Below are 15,933 nucleotides of genomic sequence, written 5' to 3'. Positions count from 1 at the left end.
TATTCAGACTCCAGGTAGATTTGGATTAGAAGTAAACATTTTGATTTTAACTAATTTTTTTTTACAGTGGTTCAGTCCCAACTTAAAAAAAAGAATAGTCGAAACAAGTCAAAAAAAATAAATGCTTTAGATCTACTTCAGCAGCCATAAATGCTTTTCCATTAATTGTAAAGAAGAGCATGAACCCTACCCGATGAACTCTTAAGTCTTTCCATTGTCATCTGTGCTTTCGAGTGCGTAATTATGTCTCTATTTTTAGACAACGGCAAAAATAAACATTCAAAAATATGCAGAGAACGTCCGTAAAGCTGTGTGTTTTTCATCTGCGTGCGGTTTCAATCGCATGCTTGTAAAATTTTTCCAAAATATCCTGTCCTTTCTTGTCATGTGTCTGGATTCGATTGCCATGCTTCTCGCAGACTGAGAGTTCCCAAGAATCATAAAAAAAAAAAGAAAAAGAAAAAAACACTAAAACACATTCCTCCTTGTGTTTTTCTGAGAATCTGATCTGGAACAGCAGACTCCAGCAGTGAAAAGCGTCAGGGACCGTGTGTTTGGAAAAGGGGATTTGGTAAAGGGAGTGCTTTGGAATCAGTGTGTGCGTGTGTGTATGTGTGTGTGTGTGTGAATGGGAGAAGCTGTTATAATATTGGTTTGTACCGTTTGGAGAGCCACGGCTGTGCCGTGGCACGCCACTGCGCCGCGCTCCAGCTGCGGCGCCGGAGGTTCACGAGGCCGGCCGGACAGCGGCAGGCCACACGCCCTCTGCGACGCAACAAAACAGCAACTGTCTCGTTGGTTCTGACCCAGAGTGCGGTCCGTCGCGCGGCTAAATCCAACGTTGCCTCAGGAAGAAACCTTCCTGGTTCTTCTTGTCCAGTTTGTATTTCTCCAAATGCTAACACTTGAAAGGCGTAGCAGGGTCAGAACCGTGACACTTAAACGTTAGAGAACAACGACCTTTGACCTTAGAAGGTTTTCAGGATGAAGGTAATGTTAGATAATGATACGAGTAACAGAAGTGATGTTGTAATGTACTGGTTATCCTGTACTTTATTCTGTTAATGTAGCAAGAGCTGTGTTAGTTTGTGTGTTTTAAAGCTAACGCTTTGCTAAGCTATTGCTTTTAAGCTTTTTCTTTAAATACTCAGTGGAAAGTAATGACTAACTTCTTGTAAGCAGCTTTTGATTTAAAACTAGAGTCTGGAAATCACGTCATGTCAAGACTTTATATCACACTCTCTAAAAGTTGCTCAGGAAAGCCTGCGCAACTAGCAGCGGAGGCTTGCTAACTCTCCCTAACATTTGGTTTCCATAGCGATGGTTGCAGGTCTGATTTTAGGATAAGAGTGGTGGTCCAGAATAACATGGACCAAGCAGATTGGATTCTCTCAGCTTTTCTAGCAACTCTACAGAAATACAATTTTAGGCCAGCCCCTTAAATCAAAGTGCAATGGTACAAAATATTTTACTTTTTAAAGATAAAAACCTGATAATCATTGAACAAAGTGAACTTAAAATACGATAAGACAATGTAACATAAAAACAACTAATGTAGAACTCAGATACCCAGACACAATTATAACACACAGCGACTTACTGACGAGTTATAGTTTGAAAAATGTATTTTTTTTAACTATTAAATCACAGTTTAGCAGTTAGACATGTTTCATATGCATTCGAAGATATGAAATCAAAATTTAAATAGGATTTTTTGACTATATTGTTTTCACTAACATTCGTCTTCAGTGTTGTTGTTGTTTTTCTTCTTGGTTATTTTTGATTATTTGTTCCTGAAATCATAAAAAGTTCCCAGAGGCTCCAAAATATCACATATTATCCGTTTTTACACCAGAAACGGCCGCAAACGGACGAATGCTGATTCTTTAAAATTTATCACAGTTAAACTTGCAGCCGTTTTAAACTCGTGTGACCAAAACAACCAGTGTGAAATGCTGAGCAAGTCCAGCCTGGTAATCTGTCTTTACCCCTGTGCATTCAGCGGAGATGAAAACCGCCCTGGACACCATCAGGGCTTTTATCTCTTTCTCTCTCTCACACACATTCACACCAGTAAACATAAAGCTCTTCGGTGTGCATGTACTCATTTGTCTGCATGTCTGAGCCGGAGTCTCATCCGCCTGAGAGACTGTGCGACTCCCGGTTTGTTTGCTGAAGAGCAAAGTGTAAATCAGAGAAGCAGAAGCTGGCACGGTATGCGGAAACATTTGGTTGATGTCTGAGCTCCCTTAATCCAGAGCAGTGTGTTTGTTTGGATAAACCTTGCGGTAGTTTTCGTCGTATATCATTTTCGGTGTTTATAATCCTCCGCATTCATGTCAAAATGCGATCGCAGCCGTCTTCCACTTCCCTTTAGCTGCTACGTAGCAATTACCGGGGCATGATACCTGCTCACCCGATCACTCATGGAGACTCACCGTACAAACGTTACGCTCCCCACCCATCCTGTTCACGTCACTAGAATGGCATTCCTGGAATTTTTACCGGTAGATTTGTCCTCAGGGAGGCAACAATGCTGATAGTCCTAAAATCAGTCGAGGAAGATCAGGAAGAGATACTTTTCTAACTCTACTTCTACACAGCTTGAGCCGTGTTGGAGTGATTGATGATCAGGTGCTTATGAAGTGATAATAAAAGAAACTTCCATGTTTTTAGGGGTTAGTGGTTAAAAATGAAATCAGAAGCTGTTTAAAAGGAAGCAACAAGTCAGTTGTTAATGCTAGGCGCTAATCATGCTAACCTTAGAGATGCTAAATATAGCCTAAAAAGGCAGATAGTTTTGTCTTTTTCAGATAAGTAAGTAAAGCACAGTTCTGATGACAATTTTCCTCACACAATCTAATTATTACAGCTAATAATTTTGACAGTTGTTTCATTTGTGCTTATTGAAGGTAAATCAGATGAGCAAAGAATCAACCAATCAATGATGGGAGCATCTCTACTTTATTGGGTTTGCAGTCGATAAAGATTCCGTTCGTTGTTGATTTTAGTTTTCATTGAATCATCTTCAAAGCTCAAAATGAACTTTGTGTAAATATAATCAAAACGTCTATTTACTCATGTCTAAACGTCGTGTTTAGTTTTTAGGTGTCACAGCTAAGTTACAGTCAAAAAGAGCGTAAATATGTACCTGCATTATCCAAGCGTCCGTGTGTAGCGGTTAGCTGTGCGCAGCGTAGCATATCAAAACTCTGCCCTAACCCTACTCTTTGTTTGAACTATACTCAAAAGTTGGGAACCTTGGCTTCATTACCAACATGTGCGTCTGTTTTTTTCTGCGTTTTGAAAGGAAACTTTGACACTGGTAGCACTCAAACTAGCTCTCAGGTGTGTCAGCTGGTAAAATGGGATTCGGAGATTCTAGTGTCGCGTCTTCGCCTGACTTCTGCTTCAGAAGCCTTTCTGCTGATATTTCCTGACTTGCATAAAATCATGAAGCCTGAAGGACAGACTGTGTGTGTGGTTGGTTAGCTGTCTGCACCTTCTGTACTTTGAGAGCGAGCTGTCCAAACAGAAAACAGTGGTTCAAGGAAATCGTCACTTAAAATGTTAACAATTCTTTTTGATCACAGAGCCTGCAGAGATGGCTTTAGTTGGTGTTTTTTCCCCTGCTTGTCTCTGGCCTTGGCTTCTTTAAGCAAATGACTTTTACAATTGTATTTAAGAACGTGTTCAACAGATTCAGATTCAAGGTTGCAATGCTCACCCAGATAGCATCATCCTCTCTGAATGCGTCCAGCCAGCTTGTGCAAGACCAAACTCTAAAACCATAAATGTTAGCTAGATGTATCCATGCAAGCCTGCAAAGTACAACGCAACTACATTAGCCAAAGGATATTTAGTTTCCTTTTAAAACACTGGGCCATCTGACAAAAATAACTAAATTAATCCGTTTGCAGTCCTTAATCTGTAGGTGCTTGTTCTGAGTAAAAGTATTGTTTTTTCTAAACTGGATTGTGGAATTGAAATTAGACTCAATTCCAATAAAATGTCGTTTTGTAATTTTTATTTTGAGACCTGCGTTTGTTGCTCTGGTTAGTAATAATTTAATGAAGCAAATATTTCTGTCTTAGTGAATTTAACAGTCAAATCAAGCTATTCCATATTTTTTTTTTCTGTTCCCATGCACTACTTTCAGGAAGGAAAGTTTTCCTTCCTGTTGTTTGCTACCATTAAAACTAACTTTTACCTGGTGAAATGCAAATTTTAATGTACAATCGGTGGTCTTTTTTCCCCTTATACGATTTATTTTTGTCATATCAGATAAAATGACAGTAAAATATAATAAAGTTTGTGGCTGTAATGCAAAAAAAAAAAAGATTGGTTGCATTGCAGACGTTTTCAGAGCACTGTATCTTCACTTTTGTTTTCTATCGATGAAGAACAGAAGTGTGTGGCTGAATTCTTCGCCTGCAGACAGATTCACTATCTTGAATCAAAAAAAAAAAATTATCATTTTTTTCTTTGTACCTTTTTTTTTTCTCCACCAGTGAGGACAGCCACACGGTCATAGACTACGCCCTGCGGGATCAGATCCAAGTAGGCAGCAGTCAGCCGGAGGACGTTCACCTCTCACCGGTCAAGAGTCCCACGAGCATGCTGAGCTCACGGCAGGTCGGCGCAAACCATCTCTTCCGGCTGTGTTTCCGTAGCAACCACTCCAGCGAAAAGGTGGCAATGATCCTCGGAACGGAGTTGGAGTGAGTGCCTTGTTTTGTTTATCCTTTTCCTCATTTTGTCTTTTCTTTTTTTTTTTTTAAATTAAGCCATTTTCCCTGTTCAAATTTCACTTAAGCATTTACAACACTTAGCCTTAAGTGGGAGTGAATAACTTTTTGCCCGTGGCGTAATGTCACTCTTGCGTGTCTGTACGTGTTGAAGGCTCGTCGTACGGACGGTCTGGGCTATTGGCTCAGACAGCAGAGGGAACCTGAGATCTTTAAATATTCTGACTGCAAGGCCAGATTTTTAGCTCCGTTATGTGCTGCTGTGTTCACCTTCTGACTCACAGACTGACAAAAATTCCCTCGTGGTTTTAGCTACATTAAAAGCAACGAGTCTATTTCTGAATCCGCTCTGAAAACAAACGCAAAGATGGAAGTGAAATTTGTTGTCGTCTTTAAAGGCTAAAGTTAGCAAGTGCCAACCAAAGTCCTAGAAACAGCCTGTAAGCTGTTAGCTGTAGCTAACTCACCCCTCTGTAACTTCATCTCTCCTCATGTAGTAATTAGGGAGTAAAGTGAGGATGTTCGGATTACATAACCCAAACAAAGGAAAGGGATCTGCTTTTACGTTGGCCTTCGCATTCGTTCACATGCATGGATGCGCAAACACACTATGCCGTACGCTGTAATCATCCGTTGTGGTTCAAAGCTTTGCTAAGTCTTTACTGTTCCCCCTCACTCTCATGCAGCTGGAGAAACTCCCTCCGTCTTCTGACGGGAGCAGCTGTGATTTATCGCTTTTGTGTGGAGGAATTTATTGTGTGGAACATTTCAGACGTTTCTTACACCTTCCTGTTTTTGCTTTTACCAGACATTGAAGCCTACCTATTTAACTAAACCCTAAAGTACATGTAATATTTTTCACTACTTTTCTATCCTTTGCCAAAAAAAAAAAAAAGCTTCAATATTCAATAAATCTTCCCTCTTAATTTTTTTTTTTTTAGCTTCTTGTATATCATTGCAGCCGTTAATTACTTTTTTAAATTTTACTCCAATGAAAATATGAAACTCGACAGGTACTGGTTTGTGTCGGTGGTGTCATCCGAATGCAATCTTCCTGCCCTGCCTTCCTCTCTGCTGCATGAGTTGTTGTGGAAAAACCAACCCAACTTCCTTCATTTGGTGGCGTCTGCCACAGCTCACCGAAATCCTGAATGAGCCGAGAAAACCCAGCAGGGAGACCCTGGCAACAGTCCAGTGTCATGGTGGTAACTAGGCTTTGTTTAAGCTGTTGTTTAGCAACAGACAGCAGCTAAGCTGGCTGTTTCCCACGATCGTGCCCCCACCCACCCACACCCACTCTCTGCTGCTCCTTTACTTCTCCCGATCCTTCGACACATTGCCCAGAGTCTGCGTGCCTCTTCTTTCACAAAGAGGACTGTGTGAGCTCTTTGTTTTCTGATGACCGTCCCGTCCGGTCGTCCCAAGTTTAGTAAAAAAAAAAAAAAAAAAAAATCGCACAACATGGAGTCTTGTCTCAGCAGGCTGGGAGTTAAACAAGGGAGGTTGTTAGCAGCTCCACCTAAAAATAGATAATAAAAAAAAAGTTTAACAAGAGACGTTCCTTTCTTTTTTTTTTTCCCCCTCCCCAGTACTAATCTGAGCCAAATACTTAGTACACCAGTGTCTAGAGATAGCTTCTGCAGGCTAACATCTGCTCCAAAAAAGAAAGAGGTCATAATGTTCTGACAAATAAAACGTGAATAGCTTCAGTTATTTCTAAAGACATATCTGACCCGATACATACAGCCAATCTAAAGTAAACTCGTTGCCACAATCTTGCTGCTGATTCTTTCATGCTGAATCATTCATTGAAGTCTTAGGCTAATGCTAGCAAGTTTACTCTGTGTTTTGATTTGACTTGTTGCTATTTTTTTTTTTTCACCAGCATCTGGTGCCCCATACGCTTTTCACGAATAGAGAATGACAAGCTGCTTTACAATATTGCAAATCCACACACACACACACACGCACACACACGCACACACACATGCATTTCCCAGGCGTGTGTGCATGTCCAGGCACTCCAACAGACTGTCAATCATTTGCTCCAAATTGCCCGTAGGTACGAGCATGCTGTGACTTTCTCCAGCAGAAAATAAAATTTGGCGTAGCTGTAGAAGATGAATTAAGATTCACTTTTCTCCCGTCATATGCTTTACCTGTCTGTACATTTTAGAGCTTATTTTCTGCAAAATCCACACAAGGATTTGATGAGTTTAATGAGTTTAACTTTTATGGATTAAAAGTTTTCAGCCGATGTGATTTGAAATGATTTGGTCATCTGGCCCCGTCAAAACACGATAGATTTGCTGGAAACGGTCCTGTGTGATACCTGATCTAAAATTATTGAAGCATTTAATGAACATATAGTCCTTTTACAGCACAGCAGGGAGGTAAATTAAGAAGAAATTTAGTTAATTCTGAACTTTTAAGCCGTTTTTTTGTGGATCACCGAGCATTTGAGAGCAAAAGTGACAAAAAACTGCAAGATTTCTCGTTCAGTGAACTCAAGCCTTTGTATCTGCTTCCCTGGAAAAGAAATTATTCTCATCTTAAAACATTTAAATGTTCATTATGTTTCCTTTTACTGCTGACTTTGAGTGCAGCGAATGTTTGGCGTTCCAGGGTGAAATTCTTCACATTCTGACTTTAGGCTCGTCTGTTTTTCTTTCGGAAACAAAACTGCAGAAATGGGTTTTGGTGGGTTTTATTTCCCCCTGCCCCCATCTGGCAGTTTTTGCTTTCATTTCCACTCACTGACATTTCTCCCGCTGCCCTGTCCATGTCTGTGAACCACCGCTTAGCGTTCCAGAAGCAGGCGTATACGAGGACGACCTTTGATGTCGATGGCGGTTTAATGCATCAGGAATTCCAGCTGTTTAGAGACGGATCAGAGAAAGGGTTCTCTGTGTGGACTTCTATTTCTCTCTCTCTCTCTCTCTCTTTTTTTATTGTCTTTCTGCTCTGCTTGCATGCTGGGATGCTTTCCCCTTGACCTTGTTGCTGTGTCTAGTGTTCAGCATCGGTGAATAGCGTTCGTCTATTAGCGGAACAGAGCGGCTTCAGAGGCCTACAGGAAAACAGAACCGATATTCAGCTGTGACAGAGAGCAGCAGCTATTATATAACAGCTCCGACCGGAGACGGGAGTCGGTGCTTCTGTTCTGCACACTGGATCGTTTTGGATTTTTTTTTTTTACCCCCCTCTTCGTCTACTCTGTCTGCTTTCGTTTAGATGTGATAACGGGAAAGTTGTTGATGGGAAATGTAACGTGCAAGTCGCAGATGCTCGGGGATTTCCATGACTGCGCTGCGGTTGTGTCCGACCAGTAATTAGGAAGTTCGGGTGTTCGTGATTATTGTTGGAACACGAACGATGACCTGAGCTGAACCAGAATCGGTGCAATGTCTCTCATTAAAGGCACAGCATGTTGCTTTTTACAGATCTTTTTTGGCCTACGTCGTGTTGTCTGACAGGTTCTGTTGAAGCTCTGAAGGCGTGGCTGTGATCAGGTCTGGAGAGTGTCAACTTGAATTGTTGCCAAAATGAGGTTCAGAAAAGTTAATTCATTATTTTATTTATTTTTTTTGAAAGAAGGGAGATGATCCTTTTTTTTCTACATAACGCCCCTCTACGTTTAATTGACGTTTTTGTCCATTAAACAGGTTAAAAATCATTAGTTGAAAACAGTTTTTTATCGTTTTCTCAAGTTATTGTTAAAACGGTTCAATCGTAGTGTAGTAAAAGAATAGTTATACAAACTATATACAAAAGAACAGCAGTAAAGTATGTTTACACGTTGACAGATTTTTGCATCCACCTCTCTTACATTAGTAGCATCATCCAATAAATTACTATTCATGTTAACTTGGTTTTGACAGTCTTTCTTAATATTTTCTATATTCATATCTACTGTATAATATTGACTATGGCAATACCAACAGAAATAATTTCTCATATTGATATGAAGTGATGGATAAAGGTAAGAGAACAGTTTTCACAGCATTGCTGCAGCAGCAGCAGCATGGAAGGCCGACCCAACAGAGAGTAAACAAACCAGTTGGAGGGAAATTGAGTTGTAAGACGAAGCGGGGACGAATACCCAAAAGTCTGGGCGGTGATGTTTGGGTCATCCGACGCAGGAAGGAAGGTCAGAGAAGGGGCTGTCATCACTCTCGAGCCATTTGTGTGCAAGAGGTTTCGCAATCCACCCGGCGAGACTCTCTTTTCTTTTCAGAGGTGAAACACGAGCCTTTCACAATGGATTTATGTATCTTGGCATTCCTTTCTCATCGGCAGGATGAATGGCTGAAGCCGGAGGAAGTCTCACTACAATGAATAGACCGATTCTGCACAGGCTTTTCGGTCAATGGGAGGGGAAGGCGGGAGGGGTGAGGGGGGGCAAGCACCTGCTATCAGCGCGCATACCAAACGAGTCTAAGTACGTCTCACATGCGTTGGCCCTGCCGATGCCTGCGCTTGTATTTGTTGGTTGTTTCAGCTGTTTTGAGCGAGAGGCCGACCTGTCGGGACTTTTGTTTTGCGCGCACGTTTGCATCCGACCGTTGGCATGCAGGCCCGGCTGTCGAGAAAAGCAAACAGCTGTCTGAGCCACAGGAGGCACATTGATGTCCATGAAATTGAATGAGAAACACATGATGCTTGTAATGCTTCTAAGTATTGACACGTGTGATTTAAAGGGATTTTTAAAAGGATTGTTGTGTGTGGTTGTCAGTAACCGTTTCTTTACTTATAGGAGACGTGTATCTTAAGAGTCCTGGATAGGANCAATGTTGTGCTGCAGCATAATTAACACGCTGTTAAAAAAAACTAATCGTGGGGATTTGGAAGAGTCTGCATTGGCAGGGCCTGATGATTATGGAAATATCAAGAATTAATAAAGTTAATGGATCACCGCTAGACTGTAATGGAAAAATAGATTGGTTCCTGCAGCTCTTGGTCTGGAAATAGATGTACAACATCCTGAAATAATTGTTAAAAAAAATGTCAAAGAGCAGTATCAGATTCTCGTGTTAAGATGAACTTGAGTAAAAAGATCCTAATTCACAAACTGAGAAGCTTTTAGTAGGAAAGCAACTTATATCATTGCAAGAATATCACAATAAGTTATTACTGGCGTAATATGTACGTGTACTTCGCTGCAATTTTGTTATAAGCTTAAGTAAACACGTAAAATGCACACATTAAAAACACATAACCTTCAAAACAATGAATTATGCATTTTGAGTTTTGATCTGAAATATTTTCATACAGTCATTTCAGTCAGTAAAAAGAGTAGCAGCCTCTTTCAGCCAGCTAACTGGCAGTGCACAGGAAAAAAACAGTAGGAGAGGCAGAGCAGCATTGCTCTGCTCTCCAGTTAAATCCTTTCTGCGTCTTATCAAATGTACTTGAAAACATTTATTTATTTATTTTTTTTTATTATCCAGTGACTATTTTTTTTCGTTATCTGTGTGAGCAGGTGGTGCGGAAATGCAACGAAGGCGCTCGCACGATGGAGAGGACAGAGATGATGTACACAATCAACACTCAGCTGCAGTTCAAGATTAAGGTAACGATTTCCCTTTCATAGTTAACGAGTAAATTAAATCAAACCAACCTGCAGGTGGTAATATTTTGTTTTCAAACTGATGTGCTTTGTGTGTTATTAACTGAGATGACTCCGAATCGGATTCAAATCTCATTCTGTGATATTTTTACGTCTTACTTTGCATCAAGTTTAATGACTTTTATTACAGAAGACGAGACAAGCCAATTGTAAAACTTCAATTTGTTTGTTGTTAACCGTTTCAAAATACAGTTGTATTTTGCTGATATCAATAAGAAGGTTATTCGCTTTTTTTTTTTTTTACTTTTTTGATGTGCTGCTCATCTCCAAACGCTGGATGTCATTGAACGAGTTGAAAACTAGACGTATTCTTTTTTTTTTTTTAGCTCCCAAACATTTATTTAAATTCAGCCTCATAAAAGACACCAGAAGTCCTTCTCATTGTTCTCATTGGAGCAATTCTCAAACCCTTTTCACCAAACTGAATCAATAATCGACACCTTTTTCTGGACTTTTTAGTTCCTCCCGTTTTTCAACCACATTTCATGTCATTTTGACAGAAAGTATAGTCCTTCTTTTGTCGTTTTTTTTTTTTTTTATGACTATTTGCCCTGAGGGTTAATTTCTGCCAAGAAATGAGATAAGGAGAACAAGTGCGCTTTCATGCGTTATCTTTCTCAATGTGAACAAATCAGAGCAGGTTTACACTTTACGCCATGTGCAACATGTCTGTCATCACAGTTAATGAACAATGGACTGTGTCGTTCTTCTAAATCTAAAGGCAGCATTTTTTTTGTCTTTTTTTTTTTTTACGAACATGAAAGCATACTTTACATGACTTGTATACTTGAGCAAATTTTTTCCATTTACTTGGAAAACCATATGTTTGCTTGTTTTGCATCCCCCTCCTGCTGTTGCAGTTCTTTCTTTTTTTTTGTTGTTTTTACTCAGTAACAAATACTCGATTTTTCTCTCTGTTCTAATTGCACTTGACGTGTTTTAGCGTTGAACTGTTGCTTGTTGAACTGACAACCACTTGGCTCATATTTAGTCGCTAAATGTCGCTCGTCCTCTTCCCTACCTTTCAACAACTGGTCTAAAACGGCAATTTATGTCAGGGGTCAAAACGAGTGCCGCAATGCAGCTGCACGCACACATGTAGCTGTAGCAACGTAAAGCATGCACACACCGCTGTCGTCCAGTTGGCACAGGTCTTCACACTCACTGAACACACAAGGCTTGGCAGCTCATGTGTGTCTAACCAGTGTGGGAAAAAAATAAAAAAAAATAGCTGTTGGAGCATTTGGGATTCACAGACGCCTCTTGTGTCGACAACTGATCCACCTTTGGTCCTCCAGCTGAGGGACGTTACAACGTTCATAACTGAATGCATTTTTATGAAATGTGTTGTTTCGATCTGTTTTTTTTTTTGTTCCCCCAGCCTTTCCCGCTGGTCTCGTCCTCCAGGTGGATGGTAAAAAGAGGCGAGCTGACTGCATTCGTGGAGGACAGCGGCATCTTCACGAAGCGGAAATCCCGACAACACGTCTACTTCTTCCTCTTCAACGACGTTCTCATCGTCACCAAGAAGAAGGGGTGAGCTGGCGAGTTTTCCCAGAGTGTTTTCCCAGAAGCCTTTTGGTTTTCAGGGCCTGCAGCTAAGAATCTCGAAGGCGGGGCCAGCTTCGCAGCGGAGTCGGTTCGGTCGTCGTGTTTGAACTTGTTCAGGGAAAATCCCTTTAGACAAAAAAAAATAATAATAAAAAGATATCTAAACTGAAGGATGCAGACGAAGTTTGAAAAGAAAACAAAATCTTAAGTTTTTTGTCTAGCTATTAGTGCAAATATTTTAGTACAATTAAAATAGCATTTATAGAAAACTTTTTATTAAGATATAGGAGCTTGTTTTAAGCTCCTATATCTCCTATATTTGATTTTATTACTGGCAGATTTCTTTACTTAAAACATAAGTGAAAAAAAATCTCATAGTACATTTACGTTTTTATAAATATTAAAGAATTATTGACTTAAAGGAAGCTATTATATCTTGCTGAAAAGTTACTTGTAGGTTAGTTTTGTCTTTTTCTAAGTATACTTGCACTGGAAACCAGACAAAAAATATTTGGTGTGTGTTTGCTGATGGATTATTTTTCATAGGTCAAAACCATTAATACAAATCAGTTGTTTCAGGTTCATAAAAACCTTCTGTTGGATAAAGTGACATTTAAGTGTTTGAAATAGTAAAATATATAGTTTTTTTTTTTTACAAAATTCTTTCTAAAAACATGTATATTAATTAAAAACATTCTCCAACGGTTGGATTTTTAAACATTTTCAGTGTGACGATAGCTGCTCTGTGCAAGACTTAAAAAGTGAAGATATGACTTTATTGTGTTTTACAAACCTTTGAGGTTGCCAAGCAACACGGAAGCTGCTTCAGGTTCAGCGTCAGCACTTTCGGTATCTCGAAGTTGGTGCTTGTATAACTTGGCTGGAGTCCTGGCCTGCCCAGATTATTTTTGAGATAAGGGACCACGATTGTAAAAGGAGCCACATCCCTGACGGTTGTCTCGTCAGGGATGTAATGGAAAAAATCCGAAGGTAGAGGTGTCTTATACACCGAACATAAGCGTCCAGGGTTTATTAGAGGCCTCTTGATGGGAGAAAAGAAGCAGCTTTAGTCTAAACCGGCTGAATGCAAACATTTCCATGCTCTGACTTAATCTGTTGCTCATGTGTCTCAGAGAACTCCTACCTCTGCAAAAAGCCCAAAGTTATTCAGACTCCAGGTAGATTTGGATTAGAAGTAAACATTTTGATTTTAACTAATTTTTTTTTACAGTGGTTCAGTCCCAACTTAAAAAAAAGAATAGTCGAAACAAGTCAAAAAAAATAAATGCTTTAGATCTACTTCAGCAGCCATAAATGCTTTTCCATTAATTGTAAAGAAGAGCATGAACCCTACCCGATGAACTCTTAAGTCTTTCCATTGTCATCTGTGCTTTCGAGTGCGTAATTATGTCTCTATTTTTAGACAACGGCAAAAATAAACATTCAAAAATATGCAGAGAACGTCCGTAAAGCTGTGTGTTTTTCATCTGCGTGCGGTTTCAATCGCATGCTTGTAAAATTTTTCCAAAATATCCTGTCCTTTCTTGTCATGTGTCTGGATTCGATTGCCATGCTTCTCGCAGACTGAGAGTTCCCAAGAATCATAAAAAAAAAAAGAAAAAGAAAAAAACACTAAAACACATTCCTCCTTGTGTTTTTCTGAGAATCTGATCTGGAACAGCAGACTCCAGCAGTGAAAAGCGTCAGGGACCGTGTGTTTGGAAAAGGGGATTTGGTAAAGGGAGTGCTTTGGAATCAGTGTGTGCGTGTGTGTATGTGTGTGTGTGTGTGAATGGGAGAAGCTGTTATAATATTGGTTTGTACCGTTTGGAGAGCCACGGCTGTGCCGTGGCACGCCACTGCGCCGCGCTCCAGCTGCGGCGCCGGAGGTTCACGAGGCCGGCCGGACAGCGGCAGGCCACACGCCCTCTGCGACGCAACAAAACAGCAACTGTCTCGTTGGTTCTGACCCAGAGTGCGGTCCGTCGCGCGGCTAAATCCAACGTTGCCTCAGGAAGAAACCTTCCTGGTTCTTCTTGTCCAGTTTGTATTTCTCCAAATGCTAACACTTGAAAGGCGTAGCAGGGTCAGAACCGTGACACTTAAACGTTAGAGAACAACGACCTTTGACCTTAGAAGGTTTTCAGGATGAAGGTAATGTTAGATAATGATACGAGTAACAGAAGTGATGTTGTAATGTACTGGTTATCCTGTACTTTATTCTGTTAATGTAGCAAGAGCTGTGTTAGTTTGTGTGTTTTAAAGCTAACGCTTTGCTAAGCTATTGCTTTTAAGCTTTTTCTTTAAATACTCAGTGGAAAGTAATGACTAACTTCTTGTAAGCAGCTTTTGATTTAAAACTAGAGTCTGGAAATCACGTCATGTCAAGACTTTATATCACACTCTCTAAAAGTTGCTCAGGAAAGCCTGCGCAACTAGCAGCGGAGGCTTGCTAACTCTCCCTAACATTTGGTTTCCATAGCGATGGTTGCAGGTCTGATTTTAGGATAAGAGTGGTGGTCCAGAATAACATGGACCAAGCAGATTGGATTCTCTCAGCTTTTCTAGCAACTCTACAGAAATACAATTTTAGGCCAGCCCCTTAAATCAAAGTGCAATGGTACAAAATATTTTACTTTTTAAAGATAAAAACCTGATAATCATTGAACAAAGTGAACTTAAAATACGATAAGACAATGTAACATAAAAACAACTAATGTAGAACTCAGATACCCAGACACAATTATAACACACAGCGACTTACTGACGAGTTATAGTTTGAAAAATGTATTTTTTTTAACTATTAAATCACAGTTTAGCAGTTAGACATGTTTCATATGCATTCGAAGATATGAAATCAAAATTTAAATAGGATTTTTTGACTATATTGTTTTCACTAACATTCGTCTTCAGTGTTGTTGTTGTTTTTCTTCTTGGTTATTTTTGATTATTTGTTCCTGAAATCATAAAAAGTTCCCAGAGGCTCCAAAATATCACATATTATCCGTTTTTACACCAGAAACGGCCGCAAACGGACGAATGCTGATTCTTTAAAATTTATCACAGTTAAACTTGCAGCCGTTTTAAACTCGTGTGACCAAAACAACCAGTGTGAAATGCTGAGCAAGTCCAGCCTGGTAATCTGTCTTTACCCCTGTGCATTCAGCGGAGATGAAAACCGCCCTGGACACCATCAGGGCTTTTATCTCTTTCTCTCTCTCACACACATTCACACCAGTAAACATAAAGCTCTTCGGTGTGCATGTACTCATTTGTCTGCATGTCTGAGCCGGAGTCTCATCCGCCTGAGAGACTGTGCGACTCCCGGTTTGTTTGCTGAAGAGCAAAGTGTAAATCAGAGAAGCAGAAGCTGGCACGGTATGCGGAAACATTTGGTTGATGTCTGAGCTCCCTTAATCCAGAGCAGTGTGTTTGTTTGGATAAACCTTGCGGTAGTTTTCGTCGTATATCATTTTCGGTGTTTATAATCCTCCGCATTCATGTCAAAATGCGATCGCAGCCGTCTTCCACTTCCCTTTAGCTGCTACGTAGCAATTACCGGGGCATGATACCTGCTCACCCGATCACTCATGGAGACTCACCGTACAAACGTTACGCTCCCCACCCATCCTGTTCACGTCACTAGAATGGCATTCCTGGAATTTTTACCGGTAGATTTGTCCTCAGGGAGGCAACAATGCTGATAGTCCTAAAATCAGTCGAGGAAGATCAGGAAGAGATACTTTTCTAACTCTACTTCTACACAGCTTGAGCCGTGTTGGAGTGATTGATGATCAGGTGCTTATGAAGTGATAATAAAAGAAACTTCCATGTTTTTAGGGGTTAGTGGTTAAAAATGAAATCAGAAGCTGTTTAAAAGGAAGCAACAAGTCAGTTGTTAATGCTAGGCGCTAATCATGCTAACCTTAGAGATGCTAAATATAGCCTAAAAAGGCAGATAGTTTTGTCTTTTTCAGATAAGTAAGTAAAGCACAGTTCTGATGA

The 15,933-nt window shown here is 40.2% G+C and overlaps 1 protein-coding gene across 2 annotated transcripts in view; it reads left to right on the top strand.

Annotated features, from left to right (window-relative positions):
- Positions 1–15,933, top strand: part of LOC103148060 (rho guanine nucleotide exchange factor 26) — a 43,715-nt gene that overhangs the window by 15,815 nt on the left and 11,967 nt on the right. Inside the window, exons 10-11 of one of the 2 annotated variants that reach the window (XM_007566675.2) lie at positions 10,231–10,320; positions 11,759–11,913. In XM_007566675.2, the coding sequence (XP_007566737.1) occupies positions 10,231–10,320; positions 11,759–11,913 (245 nt within the window). Of the gene's footprint in view, positions 1–4,511; positions 5,628–10,230; positions 10,321–11,758; positions 11,914–15,933 lie in introns of those variants that run through there. The other variant, XM_007566674.2, reaches the window with a different exon arrangement.

This window comes from Poecilia formosa, unplaced genomic scaffold, assembly GCF_000485575.1.
Source record: "Poecilia formosa unplaced genomic scaffold, Poecilia_formosa-5.1.2 Scaffold197, whole genome shotgun sequence".
Taxonomy (NCBI): Eukaryota; Metazoa; Chordata; class Actinopteri; order Cyprinodontiformes; family Poeciliidae; genus Poecilia; species Poecilia formosa.
This window is presented reverse-complemented; position numbering and strand designations above follow the sequence as displayed.